Here is a 27183-nt window from a genome sequence, read left to right as displayed (position 1 = left end):
CCCTTTTTTAAACTTAAGTCTTCAATATTGACTACATTTGACAAATATTTATACACATTTAGTACTAAGCAAATAACTCTAACGGAACTTTTCGTTTTAATCTTCGAACTGTATAAAGTTTATTTACTAAACTTTTTGCGAACACACTCACATGCACTTTAAGTTTCTCTGTATGTTTTTGGCACGCAGTTTTTATTACCATATTTGACATATGTTAGTCCGGCGTCTTGATGGATGGATTTATTGCTTATAAACCACGGAACTATTCGTACTGTTCTTAATATTTTAGATTGAAATCTTTGTATTTGAATATTGGAATGTGTGGCGATTCCACATAATTCTAGTTCATAAGCTCAAACTGGTTTCCGAATGGATTTGTTGATTAATATTTTATTTGCCTAACAACTAATACATGTTTCTCAACTTATGATCCAGTTGTTTTCGGTTAGTAATTATATGCTTTCTTCAGTTTAATCTCCTGTACAATTATATAACTAGATAATTGACTTCTTCCCCTTGTGGGATTCCTTTACTGTTTAAGTATATATTCAGACATGTTTCCCTACGCATGAAAAATGTTAGGTGTAGTGATTTGTTTTCATTTATTTTAATTATCCATTTTATCATCTATTGTTATATTTTACTTAAGTTATTTTGCAGGATTTTTGACGCTATTTTAGAATTTTAGTTAGTTGATAGTATTGCTGTATCATCTGCAAAAGTGGCTGTGGTGACATTTGTATCCATCAATTCAAGCTTGTTTATTTGATAGTTCAAAAGAGCTTTATAACATAGGTGGACTAAGTGCTAAATTAAAAATCCTGTATATGAATAGCCGCTCAATGAGAATCAAACTACATTGGAACTTCAATTATCCGTCTCTCTATTAAATGTCACCTCTGTTAACCGTCAGGGTCCATACCTAAGTTATATTTATATTGACTAAATAAGTAAAAATTTAGTCATCAATTCATTTTGTTTGAGCATTGCGATAAGCCAAACGAAATTCGTTGAAATGTACTCGCATTTTTTTTATGTAAATAATTTTTGTTCTTATTCAGGGCTCTGGATTAAATTTCAATTTAAATAGGTAATGATAAATGATACCGTGCTTTTAGAGTTCTATTTTTAGAATCGCAAGTCGAAAATAAAAACGCACAGCACAATAATTATTACAGTCAATATATGTGTGTCACCATAATTCAGTTTGATCCAGATTCGAACATTGCTTGTATCACTTAGTCGTTTGATCAATTCAGTTTTGAAAAATGGAGCCTTCCACATCTGGAGCATCCAAAAGAAAACGTGTTTTGTCAATTGAAAAAAAAAAAAAATAGAAATTATTGCAGAATTAAAGAAAGGTGTTTATGGTGTCGCATTGAGCAAAAAGTATGATGTTCCGAGAACAACAATCAATAATTTAAAGAAAAATACTGAAAGAATTAAAAAGTACGCTTCGCAAACGGAATCGTTAGATGGCCGGGCAAAACATCGTAAGACAATGAAAAAAGCCACAAATGAATCACTCGACACGGCTCTGTATTTGTGGTTCGTTCAAAAAAACAAGCGAAGGTGTTCCTTTGTCTGAACCAATTGTTGCCGAAAAAGCGTTGTTTTTCAACATGAAATTGAGTGGCGATCCTTCATTCAAAGTAAGAAGCAGTTGGTTGAAAAAGTTCAAAAATCGCCAAGGTATACAGGATCTGAAAATCGAAGATGAAAAATTGAAGTCGTTGACGAATATAAAAGAAAGTTTGAAGCTATGATCGATGAATATGGTTTGACACGCGATCAAGAGTTAAAAGCATTGCCAACGAAAACACTCGCTGCACTGTCTGAAAAATATGCACCCGAATTTAAAACGCAAAAGCAACGAATCACAGCAATGATGTGTTCAAATGCAAGTGGTGACCATCGCGTTCCTTTATTATTGATTGGTATAGCAAAAAAACCACGTTGTTTCAAGAGCATAAATATGAACTCGCTTTCCGTTAACTACTACGCACAACATAATGCATGGATGTCCCAGGAAATATTCGCCGACTGGTTCAAAAAGGTATGTACTGCAAACCAAAATTTGTTTATCTATTTTTCTAACGTCTTATTTTTTAGGTTTTTATACCGGACGTTCGACAATACTTGCAAGCAAAAAATTTGCCACCAAAGGCGATTCTCATTTTGGACAATGCACCTGCCCATCCTGAAGCCGGTATGCTGTGAAGTGGCGATAGAAATATCACATGCTCTTTTCTACCTGCGAATACAACATCCTTGATACTGATTGATAATGGATCAATCGGTCATTGAAACATTCATAAGATACAGAAAAAAATTTATTCAAAACCTAGTTATAGAAGAGGAACATTCTTTGCCAAAATACTGGAAAGCATATAATTTAAAACACGCAGTCGACAACGCTGTGAATGCTTGAGCTGATGTTTCGGAAGTAACGCTGATAAGAGCGTGGAATAAATTATGACCTGAATCAACTCAACCTCAACCTAGACCATGGAATTTTAGCATAAAAGAATTTTATTCTATTCTAAAAAACAAACGTGACATGTTGAATGAGCTGAACAAGAAATGTTGGTTTATAGGTGATATTAATGTGGACTATCTATCACATATCAAACAAAGAAATGACCTTGAAATGCTTCTAAACGTTAACACTTTTTTCTGTGTAAATCAAATTAAAATTATACCTCCTAGATGCACAAGTAATAAAAAAACCCTTATAGACTATTCATTCTCCAATACTAAATCAAATAATGAATGTGCAGTTGTAGAAGAATGTATCACTGAATGCTGAATTAAAATCTTGTGCAGTCAAACTCAACCCAATCGACCCCAACATTTTATGTGATCAAATAATTAGAACCTTCCAAAGATACCTCATACAAGTTAACCTAAAAGGTGTACCCCAATCGTAACTATTTACTTCAACTTTATAAAACATCTCAGAAAACACTCACAGAAAACATTGAACAGAGAAAAAGAGAATTATAACAGACAATTTAGTTATTAAATAAATATAAGGTTGAATGCTCCAATAAATGAACTTTGATCAGATAAAAGGCATATATCGAGCACAGTTTAATTAAATCTTGCCCAAGTACTTTCGATCCCTAGATCATCTTCAGGGGCATTTCGTCAATTGTGGCCGGATCTTGTTCTTGCCGGATAGGCCACAATTGACGAAATGCCCCTGAAGATGATCTAGGGATCGAAAGTACTTGGGCAAGATTTAATTAAACTGTGCTCGATATATGCCTTTTATCTAATCAAAGTTAATTTAGTTATTGATGATTCCAATCTCATTTCTAACAAGCTCAATAACTAGTTTGCTACAGTTGGTTCAAAACTTGCTCAGGCCATTCAACCCTCTGGATATGTCACCAGGACCACCATTAACAAACACCATATTTTCTTTAAGCTTCATAAGAAAGGAGGAAATTGAAGATATAATAAATAAATTGAAGGGTAAAACTATGTGTAGACTAGACAAGTTATCAGTTGATACTATTAAAGAGTTCAAGAGTAAAATATCAACTATTTTAGTAGTACTCTAGTAAATTAAACATTCACTACAGGAAGTGATCACAGTGCCGTAAAAATGGCAAAAGTTGTTCCAGTATATAAAGGAGGTGACTTCTCAATATCTAGTAATTATCGACCCATTTCACTTTTACTGGCCTTACCCAAGATTCTGGAAACATGTGTAAATAATAGAAGCATGCACCATTTAGATAAGAAAATTTCTTATATAAAGGCCAATATAGATTTAGACAGGGTAGCAACACAACAGCAACAGTTGATCTTATGACAAATATTGTTGATAAAGTCGATAAAGGCCAATTTTGTATATTTGTATCTCTTGACTTGAAGAAAGCCTTTGATACAGTTGATCACATGTTTTTATCTGTATTGGAAACTTTAGACATAAGAGGCATAATGTTGCAAGTGGTTTAACAATTACCTACTTTTGATACTTGGTCCAACACTGTTCCTTATTTATGCTAATTGAATTTCAATATTGTCATTAAGAGGTACAATACAAATGTATGCTGATGATACCTGCATTGTACACTTTAGAAAAAACCCTTAACGAGGCAAAAAATAATGTTGAATTTGAGATAGTGAAGGGATGGTTAGATCATTATAAACTTACCCTTAATGCAGATAAATCAAGTTATATAACAAAGTGAGAAGAGTTGAAACACTTAATGATAGTACTTGAATAAAGGCTTTTACAAAAAGTGGAATGTATTAAATATATGGGACTGTACATTGACCATAGACATACTTGGGAGTATCACATATAACATCTATGCAAAAAAATCTCATCTGCAATAGGGATTCTTGGAAGAGCAATATGGAGAAATTAAATATAGAAAAAATATATATTACAGTTTAATACATGGCCATGTCACCTATTTAACTTTAATTCTGGGAAAAGCCACACATAACCATCTTCATGCTCTTTGTGCTCTACAAAATACGGTATTTTTTTGTTTCCTTTTTCTATAAATAAGTTTGAGTTTTCTTTCTGTTAAATAAATATCAATGATAATATCTGTACATCATATCGCACCCTTATTCAAAAAGAGAAATAACTCAAAATTTGCGTTTATTGAGTTTTCATCATAAAGTGAAATAACTATGCAAGGAGAATGTCTAGTTCAACCTTTGGCGCCTTATGATGAAAAATGGAGGAGATAGATGACAGTGTTTCTCTTTTTGACTAACAGGCGCGAACAAGTTGATACCGATAAAGTGATCAAATTTAGTAATGAGTCGGCGTTAGGAGAGGTTAGAGCTGTGCAGTGAGTTAAAAAGGTGAAGTAACTCTAAATCTTTTGGTGTTATACTATCAGGTAATTATTTAATATACGTTTATTTTTTCCAGAAGTGCATTAATTTAGAGTTGTTTCACTTTATTAGAAAGGTTGACATCGTTTTTCCTGTAACATTGTGACTGTGTAACTTATTACAGTTTAGTATAAATTACATCAGAGGATTATAAAAAACATTTTAAGTTAATGCATTTTTTGATTAAAATATTTAACCAAATCATGAGTGATTAAGTATTGCTTCAGTATTATATTATTTAGATATCAGAAAAATAGTAATTTTTTGTGTTACTTCTGTTTAATAATTATTGTCCAATTATTTTATAATTTAAACTTGAAAACTAATTATTGTTAATAAGTGGTTATTTAATATTTTTTATTATATAAAACATAATTTTAAGCGGTATCTTTATTTTTAGACTTTAAGATGTCTTCGAGGCACGAAAAATACTCCGCTTAGTTGTTGAAAATACTGTGCTGAATTCTAAAAATATGTCATCGGATTATAATCCAACTGAGAAATCTAATCATGAGGTGAGTATTTAAAATTTTTACATAATATTTAACTGAGCATTGCCTCTAATTTCTCTTTTGATTTTAATTATTAAGTGAAAATAGTTTCGCTGTTGAGATCCAGAAGAATGTTAACATGGAGGTTAAAATGGTACCGGAACCAGTGGATAGTAACAATAACTCAGTTGAAGTAGCTGTAATAGTAAGTACTTAAAGCTTGTAAACTGAATCACAAATTTACTGTTTAATTAGTATTTTAATACCATAACCATAAATTATAATAATTATGCTGTTTAATTACAGAAATCTCAGTTTGCAAACATACAACCCTTAGTACCTTATGATGACACTGACAGTAGTTTATCTGACAATGAGGATATTGTTACTGGATGCTTAACTACGGAGGAAGGACATCGTCTTATTCAGTCTTCATCAAATAGTTCATCATCGTCAGCTTCATCTTTGGATTCATCCGATAGTTCATCTTCGGGCTCGTCAAATTGTTCTCCATTACCAGCAAAAGTAAACTTACTAACCCATATTACTCAAAACGTGACTGTTGATCAACTAGACAGTGATGGCGTTGTAAGTTATTATTTATGGCTGTTGATAGTTATTATAGATAATTTATACTATTAAATTATATTGATCTTTTAGGTAGTAAATCGTCGTCCCAGGGAGTTACAAAAGGTTCAAGATTATTATATTTCTTTATGTACTGATGAAAGTGATGTTGACTTAAGCGATACAGATCCAACAATTATTAACATTGAATCTAAAAGAAAGAGAAACTACTTTTTTGAAAATTTGAGATCTTCTTCCACCAGTTCGGCAGATTCCTATCGTTCTTCTGGTAATTATATTCGAAAAAAGGGGCGCAAATGGACTAAAAATCCTTCCCAATGGAAACAGAATAAACTTAAGCGCAGGCGTAATACAGGAAAATCATATGTATCCATGTCGCAAACAAAAAAGACTATTCCAGCCAGGTGTCTTAAAGAACCATGTACAGAAAAATGTAGACTTAAATGCACTACAAATATTAATATAGAGTGTAGGTACGACCTTTTTAAGAAGTTTTGGGATTTAGGTCATTTAAGTAAACAAAGAGCATACATAAGTGCCAGTATGATTGACATTCAGTCTAAATACAAATATAGCAATGCTCAGAAACCCAGACACAACAATAAAGCATTTCATTTCATTGTGAATAATACGATGATTAGAGTTTGTAAAACTTTTTACAAGGCTACATTGAACATCTCCGATAGGATGATATTTACGGTACAGAATAAAATGAACAACAACGATTTTTCGCAAACTGATTTTAGAGGCAGACATGACATGTCATAGAAAAATTAGTTCAGAATTACGAGCTGCAATCATTGAGCACATTCAATATATCCCTAAAATTGAATCACACTACCTTCGAGCTTCTACAACAAAGGAATATATTGATGGCAGCAAAAATATCAAAGATTTGTTCAATGATTTTAAGCTAAAACAAGAAAATGACAATAGAGACGCAGGTACTTATAGTAAATATTATAAAATATTTACAACAGAATTTAATCTCTCCTTTTTTCAACCAAAAAAGGATCAATGTGATCTATGCACCTCGTATAATAATTCTAATGCTGACCAAAAGAAGAACCTGGAAGAAAAATCCCAAACGCATATAAAAGAGAAAAACTATAGTAGGATTGAAAAGTTTAATGATCGCAGAGAAATAAATAAAAATATCAAAGTAGTTGTGTTTGATTTAGAAGCGGTGTTGAAATGCCCAAGAGGTAACTCTTCTCCCTTTTACTATAAGTCTAAGCTTAATTGCTACAACTTAACTTTAACCGAATTAACACCACAGGATTTTAAGGTAGCCTACAAAAATGTACATTGCTATTTTTGGTCGGACAGTGAGGCTAAACGTGGGGCTATAGAAATCTGATCATGTGTATGGGCATATCTAAAAGCTATAACTGATGAAGACGATGATGAAAAGGAAGTAATTTTCTATTCGGACAATTGTTGTGGCCAGAATAAAAATAAATATTTAACATATCTTTATCTTCATGCTGTGCAAACATTGACAATAAAAAGCATAACACATAAATATTTAATAAGGGGTCACACGCAGAATGAGGCTGATAGTGTAGAATTAAAAAAAAATTAAAATCTGGTCCCATATACACACCAGACCAATATATTGCTTTAATTAAAAATGCCAAAAAGTCTCCACCTTCGATAATTGTTCATGAACTAAATTTTGAATCATTTCATGATTTAAAATTATTGCAAGAAGAATAGGGATATAATTATTCAACTAATACAGAGGGACATAATGTTAATTGGAACGAAATTAAAATTTTGAAAATCTCTAAAGAAAATCCTTTTTCTATTTATTATAAAACATCATACAAAGATGAAAATTACTGGAAAGTAAATGTTAGAAATAAACAGAAGAAAATGAAACTAATTACAGAAATAGAACTTCAAGCAGCCTATTGTGATAAACAAAAAATAAGTGACAATTAGAAAAAAGACTTACAAGTACTAATTTCAAAAGGATTAGTTCCTTCATTTTATGCTGGGTTTTATAATTCTATATTTTAAGTTTTTTTTTAAATATATTGATTATGACTATTATGAGTATAATCAAACTTAGGTATTAATTGTTTAATAAGAATGTGTTATTTAATTTTGTATATTCCAATGTAAAATGTTTTCTCTAATAATTATAGATAAAACAAAAAAACACGACTTGTTATTTACAACAATCGTATTATATTTGTGAACAAAGATTAATATTTCAGTGGTTTATTTTTTTAGTATAAGCCAATACCGCAATAAGTCTAAATAGTTCACCTACATGATACGTGACTTTAATATAAAACTGAATTATTTACAATTGTTTCGACTTTGTCTAAATTATGTTTTATTATTATATTTTTCATCAAAGAGTAAAATAAATATGAACTTTTTTTTATAAAATTAATTTATACGTATTACAGTTTAAAAATATAATAATATGGAACCACAATATAATAATGCATTAGTTCCTCTACCCACTCCTACTTTTGGAATTACTATAAAACCATTTTTATATTTTTTTTTTGCAAATTGTTGTCTATAAAATATTATCAAACTTTAAATGCCTTTTCCCACCAAATTGAAATTTTGAGTTATTTCTTTTTTTGAATAAAGGTGCGATATACAAATTGTTTGCACAGTTGAATCTCAATTTCTTATTCAAAATTAGTGTTGACTCATGCAACTGATGCATCAGTCAACATTAGAGTGAAGTTGGTCCATTTAAAACACACTTTGTTTTATATAACTGACTATTAACAAGTCCTTTCCATACCACTCTAAAATTTTTACACTTGCTTACATCTACTTCAGCTTTTAGTTTCTTGAAGCCCTAAAGATGCTGTAAAAACTTGTAAACAGTGAGAGCCTTTATTTTAATAAAAAAACTATTAGGGATTGTGAGTATAAGACCTTTTTACCCAAAAATTCATTAATAAAAAATAAGTTCTGCCTACATATTTTTATCACATCTCTCACCTGAGTTATCTTCATCTTGTTTATTAATCAAGTCTTCAAGATCTGGGGATGTAAATCTCTCTACTTGCTTCAAATCTCCTTGTCCACCTTCCGCAAACTCTTCCTTAATTTTAGCTTTTAGTGCCATTTCTAATAAATTACATCACATTATTATTTAACAGTTTATTACACTAGTACTAGTACCACACGAATGTTTACTAGTTGTCTTACCTGAGTTATCTAGTTCATTTTTGAACTGTTCCAGAACTGTTGATGTGGATACCTGACTTTCTATATCTTTTTGGTTATATTCAACAAACTCTTCCTTAATTTCAACTTTAAATTCCATAGTTGACATATCAACTGAATAAATATATTAGAAATGTAGTACAATTGCAACAAAACATGTGGTGTACCAGCTATGCGTATTTATTTGTTTCATTCATTGGTTGATACCACTGATACACTGTCACTATTCCTTGTTTACATGAATATTATCACGAAAATATCTACCCAATATTTGTATTGGGGCAGGCCCGGATGCTCCCCTGGAAAATATAGGAGCGATTAATTACAGGGACCCCATGATACTACGAACAAGCGTCTATATTCTTTGCTATATGAATAACAAGATAGGATCTTCGATCTTCGGCATGATACAAATACAAACAATGTATCCTTCCTTATATCATGGATCTTCGGTTCGGATCTTCCCGTAGCACAAAATTGGTCGTGTTCGCGCATGCCGTCATTGGAGAGCAGAATTTGAATTCTTGTTAAAGTTAAATGGGATTTTTATGCATTCTGTGATGAAATTATTCGATTAGCAAAATGATAATATTAAATAAAGGTTTAATAATTACAATATTCGTACACAAAAGGATATCTCCAAACTATTTATTAAAGATTATTTATTGACACATACAAAAAACTAACATTACGAACGTGCAGCTCTCCAATTACGTCACGACTTATGCGCAATATCTTATCTTCTTAATCATAGTATCATCAGAGAACAACCCAACACATGTGTCTCTGTTATTCTAGGGTATCATGAGGGACCCGATCCGTCAACTGCGCATGTGCATTTTTGAAATGACAATGACATCAAAAGTGACAATCTCCCACCTAAAATAATCTGAGCAAATTTATAAAAACGATTTAGGCATAAAAATTTAAAATTTTAAACTATTTATTTCTACAGGTAGATAGTTGTTATAAGCGTCTATATTCTTTGGTTGTTACATTCATAACTAAAAGAGAATAAATAACTTGTACTCTCAGTGATAAGAAAGAAAATCACATTAATCTAGTCGATATTGATGACTTTGATATACTGCCGAATATTGTTTATTTTGTTGTAGTAGCATATGGAGGTTGTTAACTTTGCACCAGATAATTTAAAATATTTAACGTAATATACGTTTATAAGTGAAGATAAGGAATATAATACATTATTATAAACTTAAATTGAATTATTGTTGTTGAAAGTAAACAAATTATTTGTAAACTAAATTTAAATTTTAAAATACCTTAATTCTTTATTACTCTTCCAGTTTAAGCTGTAATATTGTTCTAACAATGTTTTAACATCAACTGCTTTTTCTTGTTTTACTTGTAAATTATACTTTTATACCAGGACAATACTATTCCATATTTCTATTCTTTTTTGTGAGTGATTGATATTCAATCATATCCTGTCGAGGTAATTATTTAGTAAGCCGGAACGCCTCAAAAATGCCAAATTTTTTGTGGACTTAGCCGAAAAAGTGAAAAAAAACCCTCAAATTTTAATGTTTTCTGTGCTTTAAACTAGTAAAAGTGCCCAAATAATCAAAAATACAGAACAAATAACAGAAAAAGTAGTATAAATCAAAAAAAATTTACATAAAAAGCAAAGAAAAGTATATATACATGTCTTAATAAAAAAAACGTAACTAAAACATATTAAATATCACTGTTTTTTACTGTTAAATTATGAAACAATGGGTAAAATTGTTTAAAATAATCAAGATTTTTAATATATCAAAACAATATGGCGGCCATTTGAAGGTGAAGGTTCCAAATATTTCGAACGCAGTCGTCTCGCACATGCGCAGTCAACGGATCGGGTCCCTGTAATTAATCGCTCCGGAAAATATCATGTATCGTCGGTTCGCTACCAGTCAAAGACCATTTACACCCTACCAGTCCGATGTCCGAACTGTAACTGTCTTGTCCCTTGCCCTTGTCTATAAGTGACATAAGTGTCTACTGAATTTAGTAATTATTTTTTGCGAAGTTAGTTACTTTTTGACAGACTAGAAGTGGCTGGAAATTACTATACAACCAAACATACATACTCATAGCCAATATTAGTAAACAAACTAAATAGTAAATAAAATGGAACTTACGCTACGAATTACCGACAATCAATGTTTATTTATTTGCACCATATAATAAATAATTATGTTAAATTATATTTTTTAAATATTCCTACCCAAAATTTGGTCGAGTTTACCGAAAGTACAAGCTGATTATAGCCGCAAGCCGCAAAGATCAACCAAGAATTAAAATATTTCGGTTTGGCAGTGTTGAGATCTTTGAGATGTTTTTAGAATGCATCTGTTATATATGCTTCAAATATAAAGAGAGAAAGCTTTTAAAAAGTACATATCGATTATACTATTTTACGAATTCTGCAATTTTTGACGTGACAACGTCTTAAATTAGGTTGTGGCTCGGAGTCATTCATGAAAAAGTGTAACGCCCGCTCACGTCTGTTACGATGAGTCACCGAACGAGAGAGAGGCCCGCCGGACCGGCGAATGCCTTGCGTCTCTCTCCCACTCAAACATGATCGGTCCGCTGCGCGCGCAGCAATAGAGAATTAGGCGCGTTGAATCGGTGCGTGCTTGTGTCTCTGTCTTTCTCGAGCGTTCTTGGCGTTCAAGACACATTACAGCAGAAACACTTCCTTTCATTTCATATTTCTCCTATCATCGTCCTATCCTCAACAAAATCACTCAAATAGAAATTAGTTAAGTTTAAGTTTACATGTACAATGTTTTAGTAAACAAAATATATTTCTATAGTTTCTAAAATTTGTGCAATTCTTATTTTCATTCAATTCCTTGTTCCTATTGTGCAATTTAATAATATTCATATCAATAAATATTCTACCGAGAAAAAGACGTTGTCACGTAAAATCTTCGCCCGTAAAACCGACTTTACAGGCAACCGATTTTTTAATTTATATGAAGCAATAACGAGTAAATAATTGTCTCTCTCGAGAGTAATTGCAAGTTGTCATCTGGCAACTGCTGATTTGTCGATTGCGAAATCTATTCTCTAATTTATAAAGGGTAATTATAAAAAAAAAAATTTAATAATTAACTGCAATTAATCTCCAAAGAAACAAATATTTACTCACTCTTGTTTCATATAAATCAAAAATTGCAGAATTCATAACATAATATAAACAAAACAAAATGTACTTTTCTAAAAGCTTTATCTTTTTATATTTGAAGCATACAGCACCTACATTATAAAAACATGGCAACACTGCTATACCGAAATTTTTTGTTCCATGTTTTGACATTTTATAATAGTCTCTCGTTTTATACCGCTGTCGTGGCTTTGGGAGTATAGCAGGGTAGTCTGCTATATCTAGGGCCTACGGTATACAAGGAAGGTAACATGGCCAGTGCTACGCTTCAACCGTCTATTATTACCCCTGGTTTTACCTAAGGTACTCATTTTTATTCAGGCTGAGTCGACCTGGGGCCTATAGACATTTTTAAAATGTCTAGATGTTCTTGCCGGCGGTGGGATTCGAACTCCGGACCACCGGCTTGCGAGGCAAGCATCCTACCGCTTGCGCTACGCAGGCCCTTTTGACATTTTACTTTCGGTAACCCTAATTCTTCTTTTTTCAATGAAAGAAGTCTGTATAAAAGTTTATTTAAGCTGTTAATATTGCGAGTTAGTAACTTTTGTGTTGTAGGTTTCCAGTTATGAATCTGTCAAAATATGTCCGAGTTGAGCGAATGGCTAAAGGTGGATTTTCACAGGTCCGATATCCGACGGTACGATGATACGATATAAATTTCAGCGAATTTCATTGGTTGAAAAATGACAGGTGGGATTTTCGTACGAAATTAAAAGTCATCGGAAGAAGTTAAAAATATTTTAACTTTTGCACGAAAATCGGATGAATTTTGACATTGTTGACATTCTAACTTAAACCTTAACCCTGTGTTTATGTTTACTATTTGAAATATATTTAAAATGGAACAATGACCTAATCATTATATAAATGCAATGAAATAAAGTGTTGCTCTTGGGTCTTCTACACTATGTGAGGCAAAAACGACGAGAACGTAGCTCAATATAATATAAATATATATTATATCAAACAAAACAGCTAACATTTATTGACAGTTAATTGAAATTATATATTATTTATCTATGTATTAATCCATCCAATAATCTGACACATCATACATATATATGACATATATTATGTCAAAAAATTTCGGATACGACAATCAAATATTTTCGTACAAAAAATTTCGTATTTCGTGTCATCGGATATCGGATCTGTGAAAATCCAGCTTAATTTCTTACTTAACAAATCGATATGAAAAAACCATTTAAGGTTTCATGACTAATAATTAATAAAAATAAAGATTTAGACTTACGTCGTTGACCTAGAAGTAGTAAGAAGCTGCTCAACATACCTTTTGGACTCTCTGTGTTCGCCTCCTTGTACGCGTTTCTTTTGGTTGGTTAAAAGGGTAGCCGATGTTGATTTAGGCAAATAAAGACTAGGTACTGCCTCAGGATTGAGTTTTAGACCCTTTTTAGAAACGTAATTTAAAAGTTCCTGTTGTAGATTTCTTTGGTAATCTTCAGTTTTAAAATGTGTATAACAAATTCTTGCAGTATTACAATTAAAATTATCCTATCTACAATAAGATATAATCCACAGTTTTCTGGTCACGCTATCTTTAGGAAATGTATGAAACCTAAAGATTTTATCTTCATTGTCACTATTGCAACAAGCAATTGCACAGCGTACTTTGAAAAAGGTACAAAACCAGATATACAATGGCAAATAACTACTATATAATATATACTATACAGTATAAATAAATAGTAACTAAACACCATTTGTATAAAGACACATATATAAGCATATATCAAAATTATTTTTCTATTATAAAATAGATGACTCAGTCAGTATTAAGATACTTTAAAATATATTTATTATCTCATAACTTGCAATTTGCAATAGTCACCATTGATAACCGATATTATTGTTGAACTTTTGTTTTTATACAAGCTTTCTGTCTTGCCGGTGTAAAGTCGTCTGAAGTCGATATTTATTGTGTTTTGCGTTTGAACTAATTTGTGTCTTATTTTCATATTATTATATTGTTTGATAAGTAAATTTTGCATATAATAATCGGTAGGTTATAGTAATGTGTATATTTTTTATTTTAATAAATTTTATTATAACTCATCTAAAAAACCATATTGAATTGTAAAACAGATTTTTCTCTATTGTACTCTATTTTGTTTTTATTTCAGTAAAACTGCTTGGAAGTGAGTGACAGTGAATCAGAATAAGCAAATCTACTACTATTTACCTATTCACAGTATTTCCTCTGCAGAAAATTTTTAAATTTCAAGGGATTTGCATACAAAAAGAGTACTTATATTATTACTATATGTATGAAAACAAAAATAAATATTTTGCCTGAATCTATAAGAGAAGTAAAGGTTTTACGCTACTGAAAATATATTTTTTATTTAATTATAACCAAAACAAAACATTAAAAAAAAAAAATAGATCACTTTTTAACCATAATTTCAAAATTAATGTGTACGTTAAGCTGTAATAATGGGTTCGAGGTGGTTCAGGCGATCTTAACTACGTCACACTCCTGGGCCAGCTGTCAAATGTCATGCGCAATATCATACCTTGTGTATTCATTGTACCATGGGCGGTACCGGATGACATCCGTCTGTCATCGGTCTTCTTCTCTTTTACCTTTAACATAATATATTACATCACGGTATAGAATAATACATATTGACTGACTTAAAAGTACAGCGAGCAAGTAAAATGCAGAGTGAGGCAACCACCAATGATAGTAAGAGAATAAGAAATGGAGATGAAGTCTCTTCGACAAGTAAAAAGACGCCTAGACCACCAAAAAAATTAAGACGTGTGAATGAGTTTACTAGCAATAACGGAAGGTACAAAAGGCGATATGAATGAAGTAAATTGGGAACTACAAGTATTAAGAAGTGGGCGAAAATAATTGATGGTATTAGTCCAGTTTTGCGTTCTTGTATGTTGTTTCAAATCACAGGCTGCGTCAAACTATTTAAAAGAAATTTCCCCAGTGTGTAATCTCATATGTAGTTTCGTATTTCGTATATTTCGTATACTTAAGAAAACTGCTTAAAACATAATTTCACACATTAGAGTTTTTATCGAAAGTGTGTTCTCAAATGTATATTCAACTGACTTATAACTGTATACTGCTTAAAACTAATTTGACACATGTAAGGTTTTTCTCCACTGGTTGTTCCAAAATGTGCTTTTAAATGGCCTGTTTTAGTTAATTGCTTTAAATAAATTTCACACTTGTAAGGTTTTCCTCCACTCTCAAGAGTTTTTTCAAAATACTTGTTCTAGTAAATTTTAAAAGTTTGTAAGGTTTTTCTCCACTGTGCATTCACAAATGTTTTTTTTTAATGACTTGTAGTAATAAATTTCTCAGATGTGAGAACACGACGAGGAGCATGCTGTGGATCAGGCCATCTTTTACTCCAAACCAAATTTAGATGCAGAGTTAACAAAGAAAGAAACGAAAGACAACAAAGAACAAACAAACTGGACCTGGAAAAACTGAAGATTCAGGAATGTAAAGAGAAACAAGAAAAAGGTGAGAAGAGGAGCATGGTTCGATGACGAGTGCAGACAAGCAATAGAGGAAAGAAATGAAGCACACAAAATGTATATAACAAGAAGAACACGGGAAAGACGAACATCATTTGAACTCGCAAGACGGAAAGCAGGCAAGATGTAGAAATAAAAAAAGAGCCTATGAAAATGGACAAAAAAAATGGAAGAAAATTTCAAAAACAACGAAATTAGAAGGGCTTACGAATACCTAAAATAGATAAAAAGTGAGTATAGATCTCAAACAAGTCTGTGTGAAGTAAAAATCTCAAGTAATGATGAAAGTGGGCAAATAATCAGTGACCAACAGAAAGTCACAGAAACCTGGAAGCATTATTTTCAGGCCCTACTTGGTATACAAGAAGACATGGATGATGAAATGAGTATGAACTACCTAGAAGACAATGAAATAGAGAATGAAGTAGAAGCTCCAACCATAGAGGAAGCTGTTAAGGCCCAGAAAAACAATAAAGTCCCGGGAGTTGACGAAATACCAGCAGAATTGTATAAGGTAGGTGGCGACCACCTAGCAAGTCACATCCACGCGCCCATCAAAGACATATGGCAAGAAGAGAAAATACCCGACGACTGGAAGAAAAGTATAGTACGCTCGATCTATAAAAAAGGATACAAACTCCAGTGCAAAAACTACCGTGGAATTTCTCTTCTATGTACAGCATATAAAGACCTCACGTATATTATAAACCAGCCAGCGGCTCCAACCACTAGCAGAAAATATTATTGGAGAGTATCAGACGGGCTTCCGACAGGGGAAGATCGACACTGGATCAAATATTTACAGTCAAACAGATCTTGAGTAAATCATGAGAACATGACATTGATGTTCACAACGTGTTTGTAACTTCACACAGGCATACGACTCAAAATGAACAAACCTACAATATATTGACTGAATTGGCATTGACAATACCACACAAGCTAATTAGACTCATTAAAGCCACAATGAATTAAACTCAGGCATGTGTACGAATACAAAACCACCGAACAGACTTTTTCAAAATAAATTTCGCAGTGACTAAAGCAGGGAAATGGGCTGGCCCCAACTTTGTTTAACCTGGCACTGGAGTATGGGGTTACGCAAATGCAAACTGGACGAGGAAAGCTACTGACCAACCGAACGGTTCAACTGGCCGCTTAGGCCGATGATATTAATATTATGAGTAGAACATCAACAGCAGCACAAGAAAAATACCCAGAGTTAAAAATGCAAACAAAAAGGCTAGGTCTGGAAATTAACACAGAAAAAACAAATATAATGATATAGATGAGAAGAAATATAGTCCCACAAAACATTATACATGAAGATGAATTGAAAGGGTTGGAAAGTTTACATACCTGGGAGTCGAAATAGATGCCGACAGATCAGAAGATGGAGAAATACGAAAGAGAATAACGCAGGCAAACAGAGCTTATTTTGCCTTCTCCCATATATTTCGGTCTAAAAATGTCCACCGAAATACAAAGATAAGAATCTATAAAACCTTAATTCGTCCAATAGCATGCTATGGCAGTGAAGCATGGATCCTGAAAGAAATATCCAAAAGCAAACTCGACACATTCGAAAGGAATGTACTGAGGAGAATAGTAGGACCTGTGAGGGAAAACGGAATCTTCAGAAGTCGATACAACAACGAGCTTTATCAACTGTATGAGGAAGCACCACTGTCACACTTTTGACAAAGGACTTTTGGTTATGAACATTCATTCGGTGCGATTGGTATTATTTGTTGTTCATAAATTTGTGAGGTAAGAATATCAAAGAATTAAGATCTGAATGCTAGAATGCAGGGAGAGAGACCGGTTGGAAAGTCAAGAAAGCGCTGGGAAGACACAGTACACAGCGACGTACAAGCCATTTTAGGAGTCCGTGTATGGAGAAGATCAGCCACAGGCAAACAAGGGTGGAGGCAAAAAATAAAGGGGGCCATGGCTCAATTTGTAATGCCGTAGAAGAAGAAGTAATAAATTACTTTAAAGAAGTTTCACACTTGTACGGTTTTTCTCCAGTGTGCACCCTTAAGTGTTTTTTCAAATCACTTGTTGTAGTAAATAGCTTTAAACAAATTTCACACTCGTAAGGTTTTTCTCCAGTGTGCACTCTCAAGTGAATTTTCAAATGACTTAAAGTATTAAACTGCTTTAAGCATATTTCACACTTGTATGGTTTTTCTCCAGTGTGCACTCTTAAGTGTGTTTTCAAGTTACTTGTAGTAAGAAACTGCTTTAAACAAGTCTCACACTTATACGGTTTTTCTCCAGTGTGTACTTTCAAATGTTTCTTCAAATCATTTGTAGTAATAAATTGCTTTAAACAAGTTTCACATTTGTACGGTTTTTCTCCAGTGTGCGTTCTCAAATGTCTGTTCAATTGACTTGTAGTAATAAACTGCTTTAAACAAGTTTCACACTTGTATGGTTTTTCTCCAGTGTGCGTTCTCACATGTCTTTTCAATTGACTTGTGGTAATAAACCGCTTTAAACAAGTTTCACACTTATACGGTTTTTCTCCAGTGTGCACTCTCAAGTGGTTTTTCAAATCAGTTGACGTAATTAATTGCTTTAAACAAGTTTCACACTTGTAAGGTTTTTCTCCAGTGTGCACTCTCAAATGTTTTTTCAAATGACTTATAGTATTAAAATGCTTTAAACAAGTTTCACACTTGTACGGTTTTTCTCCAGTATGCACTCTCAAGTGAATTTTCAAATGACTTAAAGTATTAAACTGCTTTAAGCATATTTCACACTTATACGGTTTTTCTCCAGTGTGCACTCTCAAATGCCTTTTCAAATGATTCGTTCGAGAAAACTGCTTAAAACAAATTTCACACTTGTACGGTTTTTCTCCAGTGTGCACTCTAAAGTGTCTTGTCAAATCACTTGTACTAATAAACTGTTTTAAACAAATTTCACACTCGTACGGTTTTTCTCCAGTGTGCACTCTCAAATGTTTCTTCAATTCACTTGTTGTAGTAAATTGCTTTAAACAAATTTCACAATGGTACGGTTTTTCTCCAGTGTGAATCCTCAAATGTATTTTCAAACAACTTGTTCGAGAAAACTGTTTAAAACAAATTTCACATTTATATGATCTCTGTCCAGTTCCAACTTTCATGTTTTTGTTTAATATTTTTCCCTTAATGCGGTGACCTGTATATTTTCGTTTATGAGATGAATGTAACGTTTCCATAATTTTCAGTTTGTTCTCCTCCTGGGAACAACCTAAAATACAAACCAACTATAAGCATTTTACTGTAACACAAAAACAAAGGATATTATTATAATAAATAAATACAATTATAGCCAAAGTTAGACAATACACATGGACGTTAGGGAGGCCGAATATACACTGTGTGTCAGCCAAATGGAATAAATTAGCTAATAAATTGTTACAAAAATATTCTATTTTTATAAATTAAAGGTGGCAAATAGTCGGACCAGCTCTTTAAGATTTGGTTTAAATCCAATATATACCCGGAAAGTGGGGTGGGTAAAATGTTATGGCCCAATTTATCGAATAATGCCGCGTATCAGACCATTAGACATAACCCAGCGGAGGTGTTGTTGTCACCTGTCAAGAACTACTCTTTATGTTTATAGTTTAAATTTTTATTCAAAGGTGAGGTTAATTTAATGCTTACAGCAAAGAATACGGATTATTACAATGATTTGAATAACCCCAGCGTATATATATATATATATATATATATATATATATATATATATATATATATATATATATATATATATATATATATATATATATATATACCTTAGGTGTACACTACTTTGTCAACGGTAAGTTTCTAACTTATCATCACACCGTTTGTATTTTGTGGTAATTTATTCCTACTAAGTTTCTAACACTAACTTAACTAAATTAAATAAACCTTGTAATCTATACCCCTAATTAGTAACTAAATATCTAACTTTACTTGTGATCTAACTTAATCTAATTATACTTTAATCTACTAATTATAATTTAAGGTTACTTTTATTTCAGATATCAATAGTTTCAATTATCTAAACGTCTGGTGGAAGAGAAGGTTATTATAAATACATCAGTTGTATGTAACCACAGATAAACTATTTGAATATGTGACTAGTATTATCCCAAATATGATAAGGTAGACAAGATGGTTGCAGGGAAGGTAAAATGGTTAATTCTCACCAAGTTTATTGTCCACTTTCCTTCTTAGGGTCTATAGCTTGGTCTTCTTTATATCCAATAACCCTACAATCAACTTCTTGAAGTTGTAGATCCAAACGACGAACAGCTTGTATGGAAGCCAATAAAAAAAAGTAAACACCAAATAGAAGATTTGAAGGAGGAGAAGAATATAAAATAAAAGTATAAGGTCTGAAAGTAAAAGAATAGTCTTAGAAAGTGTTTAAGTTGTGATTGATGGAATAATAGGTCTTAGATAGGACTTACCGTTGATGTAAGGTGACCTTAATGTAAAATAATTCTCAATCAAGAATTTAATCCGCTATAAGCGCCTATTTTACAAATAGAATTGATTCCTGATCCTGTTGAGGTGAAATTGAGTTTTAAATCCAGAAATTTCCTGTATATTCAGTACCCTTGGCACATGTGAACCCAAAAATCTCATCTTTTTTCCTCAAAAAAAACAACTCAAAAAAAACCCACAAATCCAACTTTTAAACGAACTGATGACAAGATATCCTGTCTCCAACCTATTAGGACCAACAATTCAAAGTACAACTTTTAGTTCCATGAACCAATAAATTGACCTTTAGAAGTTGATGTCAAATAACCTGTAAGAAGAGGCTAAATGTCATGTCACTCAAGATAAGCATACCCTGCCATTAACCTAAGAGGTGACAGTTTTGACAAAGAAAACATTTGATAAGAAAACAATAACCTAAAGAAGAACAATTTGAAAGATACATGAAGATACTACCAGAAGAAAAATCAAGCCCTTTATGAAACTATAACTAAGTAAGTTTTTATAAAATAAATTCAAAGCCAATTTATTGTCTATTTTATTTCTAGTTTCATTGACCACATAAGGAAAATAAACAAAAGAAATATTAAACCTGTAACAACTCTCCCCTAACTACAAAAAAGGTTTTCCTCAAGAAAACCGTAATGGAGCCATTAAAATAATTAAAATTTGTATAAATATAAGAAGATCATTAATGCTATTCTAAGTCTGAATCGTCAGTTTTATCGGCATCTGGTGGGTGACTTTTTAAATCTTTCGCATGCCATACTCCTAAGTTTCGTCCTTTATCGTCTTTCAGTTCATAGGACCATGGAGATAGGATCCTGGTAATGTGATAAGGTCCTTCAAATTTTGGGGCCAATCCCGATGTTATTCCTTGAGCTTTATTTGACAAGGTGTATACTCGTTTCCAGACTCGTTGGTTGAGTGTGAACTTATCATCTCTTCTTCTAAGATTATAGCGAGTCCGACTCTTCTTAAAAGCAGTTTGAATTCGTTCAGATACATCCTGAAATACCTCCAGAAGTGTTTTTGATCGAGATAAGGGGTCGTAGATATCGTCGAGAATTTCCAAGGCTGTGTTGTCTGAACCTCGAAGGTTTAGCTCTCTGGAAAACATAATAAAATTTGGGGTCATTTGGGTGACCTCATGGCGGCCAGACCGCATAGCACAAGCAACCTTTTGCAAGTATGTATCCCAAAGGCGATGGTTCTTTTCCACGTAGGCACTCAACATGGTCTTGAGTACTCGATGATATCTCTCAACAGTGTTTTCCTGAGGGGAATAGTTTGAAAGGTAACGTTTTTCTACACCATACTTGTTCAAAATCGTATTGACCTGATGACTATGAAACTGTTTCCCATTGTCCATAATAATCTTTTCAGGTACCCCAAATAGTAGAAATACGTTATCTTCTATATGTTCTGCGATTTTTGAAGAGGTGGCGTTTCGAAGAGGAAAGAACAAAACAAATTTGCTAAGTACATCACAGACCGTGAATATGAAGGTGTATCCTGCTGACGAACGGGGAAGAGGTCCAACTAGATCTAAGCTCAAAATTTGCCATGGACGTGAGGTAGTCGGAGTCATACTTAGCATCAGCCCTCGTGGTGCTTTCTGTTCGGGTTTAGTTTTGAGGCAAGTTTCACAGCGACGAATATAACGGGCAATATCTGCTTTCATTTTTGGCCAATAATATTTTTGATTTATCCTACCCAAGGTTTTATATACACCCTGATGTCCACAAGTGACGGGTGCATGATGATCATGAATGAGAGAAGTGCGATTTTCTTTGGGAATTACTATTTTCCATTCTTTAATTTGGCTGATGAGGTTCGGATACGGAACCTTGGCTAGTTTATAAAGTTGTTCATTCTCAATTCTCCAATCGGGATATTTATCTGGAGTCTTCTTTATTTTTCCTAGTTGACGGATGTACCAAGAATCTTTTATCGGAGGATTAAACGGAGTGGTTTGTACGGTTTCGACGCAAGGAACTGATCGGGAAAGGGAGTCTGGTACTACATGTTCTGCTCCTTTCCTATGTATAATCTCAAAATCATACTGTTGTAGACGTACTGCCCATCTGGCTACACGACCGGCCTGGTCCTTAAAGTTGTACAGCCATTTGAGGCTGTAATGATCGGTAATTACCTGAAATCGCGTTCCTTCCACATAGGGTCTGAATTTCTCTACGGCATGCAATACCGCTAGGCATTCCTTTTCGGTGGTTGTATACCTACGTTCTGCCTTACTAAGAGATCGGCTTAGGTAGGCGATTACTTTCTCTCCGTCCTCGAATTTCTGAGATAATGTTGCTCCGATACCATAATCACTCGCATCTGCTTGGATTATAAAGGGCAGATCGAAATTAGGACAGGTAAGTATTGGAGTTGATATTAGATGTTCTTTGATTTTCTGTAAGGCAGCCGTGCATGAATCGTCCCAACAAAATTTAACATTTTTATGAAGTAACGCTGTCAACGGGGCGATAAGGGTGGCGAAATTCGGTATAAAGCGGCGATACCAGGATGCCAGTCCAATAACTCTACGAACCTCTGAGGTGGTTTGGGGGTTTGGGATGCCAACAATTGCTTCAACCTTTTCTGGGTCCACAAGTAAACCAGATTCATTAACTACATATCCCAAATATTTAAGTTCTGGTTTACAAAAATGGCATTTCTCTCGATTGAGCGTCAAACCCGCATCTTTAAGTTTCCGAAAAACTTTAGCCAGTACATCCAGGTGTTGTTCAAAGGTTGGAGTACAAATGATGATGTCGTCTAGATAGACGAATACGAATTGTTCCAGTTCATATCCTATGACACGATCAATAAATCGTTGCCAAGTCGCGGGGGCTGAATGTAGCCCAAAAGGCATTCTCTTAAATTGAAATAGTCCTCGCGTGGGGACAACAAAAGCCGTTAAAGGTCTGCTAGCCTTAGCCACTTCTATCTGCCAATAAGCTGACTTGATATCTAGTGTCGAAAGATATCTTGCATCCCGTAATTTGTCCAGGGTGGATGAGACAAAAGGTATAGGATATGCGTCCTTCTCACTAACTTCGTTAAGTTTTTTGTAATTGACACAAAATCGGTAGGATCCATCAGGTTTTCTGACCAAAACAATAGGAGAAGCCCAAGGGGAAGTCGATGGTTGTATTATGTCTTCTTTTAACATCTTATCTAGTTCAGTATTCACATGTTTTTGCAAAGCCGGTGAAAGAGGGTAATGTCTTTGTTTTATAGGTTGAGCAGTGGTTCTTATCTCATGTTCGACTAAATCAGTACATCCTATTTTACTACCCATTGCACGGAAAGTGGTCTCGATCAATTCGTCCAAATGCATCTTTTGTGTCGTAGATAGACGCTCGACGGAATGGATGGCCATTATGTGATTTAGTGGTAAATCATTGTCTGTCCGAAAAGACCATTGTCCGGAGTATAAATCAGGAACGATGTTCATGGAAATCCAAAAATCTATGCCCAGGATAGCGGTGTGTGGAAGGCTAGGTACCACCATTACTTCCATAATTTTCACCCTATCTTGTAGTTGGATGGGTATAGTGATGGAACCAAGAATAGGACACCTTACACCGTTGGCGACAGTACATTCCCTAGGTTGTCCCGAAGGTTTAAGTGTACACACTCTTTTGAGTCGTTCCCAACCAAGACTACCGATAACTGTCTTAGAACATCCACTGCCCAACAAAGCTAAAAATTGATTACCTAAAATCGTAATGGACAAATAAGGTCGAGTGTCATGCTTTGCATGAGCTAATACAAAATCTAGTAGTACGGACATAGAAGAAATTTTGGAAGTCGGATTTTCAATAGCTGATCCCGACCGACTTACTGTGGACCGGCCCGGAAGTTTTTTGTGCAGGTAGGACAATTTTTTTACCATTACTCCGGCATAACCACACTTAAAGCAGAATTTTTTACGCGGATCAGGACAATTTCTGAATTTATGCGTATCTTTGTGACAGTTCCAACACTGTGGTTGTCGGCTAGTAGTGGTGGAGTGAGAAGTAGGAGAAGAGGTAGGAGGGTCTCCTAAAGTACTGGTCCTACTATCAGTGTGGTCGGAAAAATTTCCTTGTTGGCCAGTGCTTCCTAAGGAGGTCCGTATCGCGGAGATATGGGGTGGTTGAGATGAACGATGGTATGCCAGTTCCGGTTCAAGTAAGTTTCTGTAGGAGGTAGAAGGTGGGGTGAAATTCTTCACTCTTTCTTCTGTCTCCTCAACGGCTCTACATAACCGTATTAACTCGTGAACTGTCCTAACCTGATGGATTGGCTAATTGACTCTGGATGTATGGTAAAAGGTTTCTTCGTAAGATGTTTACTCGGTACTCTTCGGATGGCTGATGGTCTAATCGGCGAAATAAGTTCTCCACTGCGGTTATGTAAGTCAGAACTCTCTCTTGGCTACCTTGAGTCCTACGGCGAATTTCGTCCCATAAACTGTACTCGTAGTCATATGGTCTAAACGCATCCCGTAACTGAGTCACTAGGTCATCCCAAGAATGAAAATTTCCTGTCCTGAACCAATACAACGCCTCTTTTTCGAAGAGTTCCGGGGCAGATAGAAGAAGTTGGGCTTTACTTATGCCACGTGAGAGACGGAGTTCTTCAACTCGTTCCAAAAATTCGTTAACGCTAGAACGCCCGTTGAATCTGAGATTCCATCGGTAAACGAGTGGTTTTGAAGAATATGTCCCCTCTCCGTAACCAGGCATAGAGGTAATATTAGGTCCCAGACGAAGGTTACCAAACTGCGGGGCAAGGGATCCTGCGGTATCCACAAATCTACGGGAACAACTAGGTTCTTCTAGCGTTGTCATATTACGGGGATATTCCATTTCATCAATAGCCACTATCCGTGAAATATCAGAAGTGAAGTGAACTTTGGAATTGGATGAACTAGGAAGCTCCTCGAGCTGAATCCAGGTATGAACTAGATTGCCTAGTCAAAAATTTGCTCGTATATGGAGGAGGGTGGTTTAAATTGTCCTCCGGGTGGTCTACAATGTCTCCTATGATGTTTAGGCTTCTTGAGATATTGGGTAAACCTGGGGGGTTCAAGGTATCCAGAAGGGATTCTTCGGTTTCCCTACTAACCACTGGATTCCGTTGACCATTTGGTTCTGTTCCGATAGCGGCAGCCGGATCCTCACGTGAGAGTAGATATCGGTTTATCTCTCGTGTTACATCACCACGGTTTCTTCGAATTGGACTAACCATTTCATATGCCATATTTAAGTTGGTAAATAATTGGTTACATTGCGTAGTAAGTTTGCATCGTTCTTGCTCCTCTTCAGGGTTATCGCCTTTAAACCTTTCCAATCGATGAGATAAGTGTATCAGTCGTGCACATATTCTACGAAAATAATTTTCATAGTTATCTGGATCAATTTCATTTATCATTTCAGCTAACTCTTCTACTTTATCTCGACAAACTGCATATTCTTCAGCGAAAGTCAATGAAATGCAAGATGTAGCTATTTCTTGATTTCCTGTTTCCTTTTCAGATCGAAGTACCTGTCGTAATTTTGCTCGCTTTTCTTCTACTGTAGCGCCAACCGGTATGCCTCTGATCCGTAGTTCATATGTTAATTCCTCATTCTTTAATCTATTTACTTCCATGATAATTAATATTAAATATCCAATTCTTAATACATTCAATGAAAATATAAAACAGTTTTTCGAACTTACAACTAACAACAAAAAGAATGGTACTATCTAGATACCGAATAAAGTGTCTATTTCTATAATAATTTAAAGTTCGCAAAAAAATTATGTAACAAATGGAAGAGTATACACAAAAATATAGTCATGTAAACACACAATTTCCCCTCCTTCCAGGAAGAAAAGAAATTTAAAAGAAAGTCACTCCTAAAATGTGAAATTTTTTTTTCTATGTTACAAAAAAAAATTTAATTTTTTTTATAAATAATATAAAGATTTAATTAGAAAGTTGTATATAAATAAATATGATAATTTTGTTGTGTTGATGTTTTGTATATATGTTTATTATAGATTAAGGTGTAGGTAGGTTTAAGTACAATATAGCACTAGTATTATTATTTTATTTATTTATTTTTTTTATAATAACCTTCCGTTTTCTAACTACAAAATGTAAACCACAAAAAAAATAACAATAGAAAAGCCTTTAAACCACATAGGGCGCCACTGTTACCTAAAATATTATATTTTTATAAATTAAAGGTGGTAAATAGTCGGACCAGCTCTTTAAGATTTGGTTTAAATCCAATATATACCCGGAGAGTGGGGTGGGTAAAATGTTATGGCCCAATTTATCGAATAATGCCGCGTATCAGACCATTATCCATAACCCAGCGGAGGTGTTGTTGTCACCTGTCAAGAACTACTCTTTATGTTTATAGTTTAAATTTTTATTCAATAGTGAGGTTAATTTAATGCTTACAGCAAAGAATATGGATTATTACAATGATTTGAATAACCCCAGCGTATATATATATATATATATATATATATATATATATATATATATATATATATATATATATATATATATATATATATATATATATATATATATATACCTTAAGTGTACACTACTTTGTCAACGGTAAGTTTCTAACTTAATATTATATCACACCGTTTGTATTTTGTGGTAATTTATTCCTACTAAGTTTCTAACACTAACTTAACTAAATTAAATAAACCTTGTAATCTATACCCCTAATTAGTAACTAAATATCTAACTTTACTTGTGATCTAACTTAATCTAATTATACTTTAATCTACTAATTATAATTTAAGGTTAGGGGAGAGGCGGGAACAG

The 27183-nt window shown here is 33.6% G+C and overlaps 1 protein-coding gene across 1 annotated transcript in view; it reads right to left on the bottom strand.

Annotated features, from left to right (window-relative positions):
- The window catches only part of LOC140444332 (uncharacterized), a 97289-nt gene that overhangs the window by 4907 nt on the left and 65199 nt on the right, over positions 1-27183 (bottom strand). Inside the window, exons 2-4 of the mRNA XM_072536083.1 lie at positions 17870-19104; positions 9138-9279; positions 8928-9056 (exon numbers count right to left, since the gene is read on the bottom strand). Of these exons, the coding sequence (XP_072392184.1) occupies positions 8928-9056; positions 9138-9279; positions 17870-19104 (1506 nt within the window). The remainder of the gene's footprint in view (positions 1-8927; positions 9057-9137; positions 9280-17869; positions 19105-27183) is intronic.

The sequence above is a fragment of the Diabrotica undecimpunctata genome, chromosome 6 (assembly GCF_040954645.1).
Source record: "Diabrotica undecimpunctata isolate CICGRU chromosome 6, icDiaUnde3, whole genome shotgun sequence".
NCBI classification, from domain to species: domain Eukaryota; kingdom Metazoa; phylum Arthropoda; class Insecta; order Coleoptera; family Chrysomelidae; genus Diabrotica; species Diabrotica undecimpunctata.
Note: the sequence above shows the minus strand (reverse complement) of the source record. Positions and strands in the feature narration are given on the sequence as shown.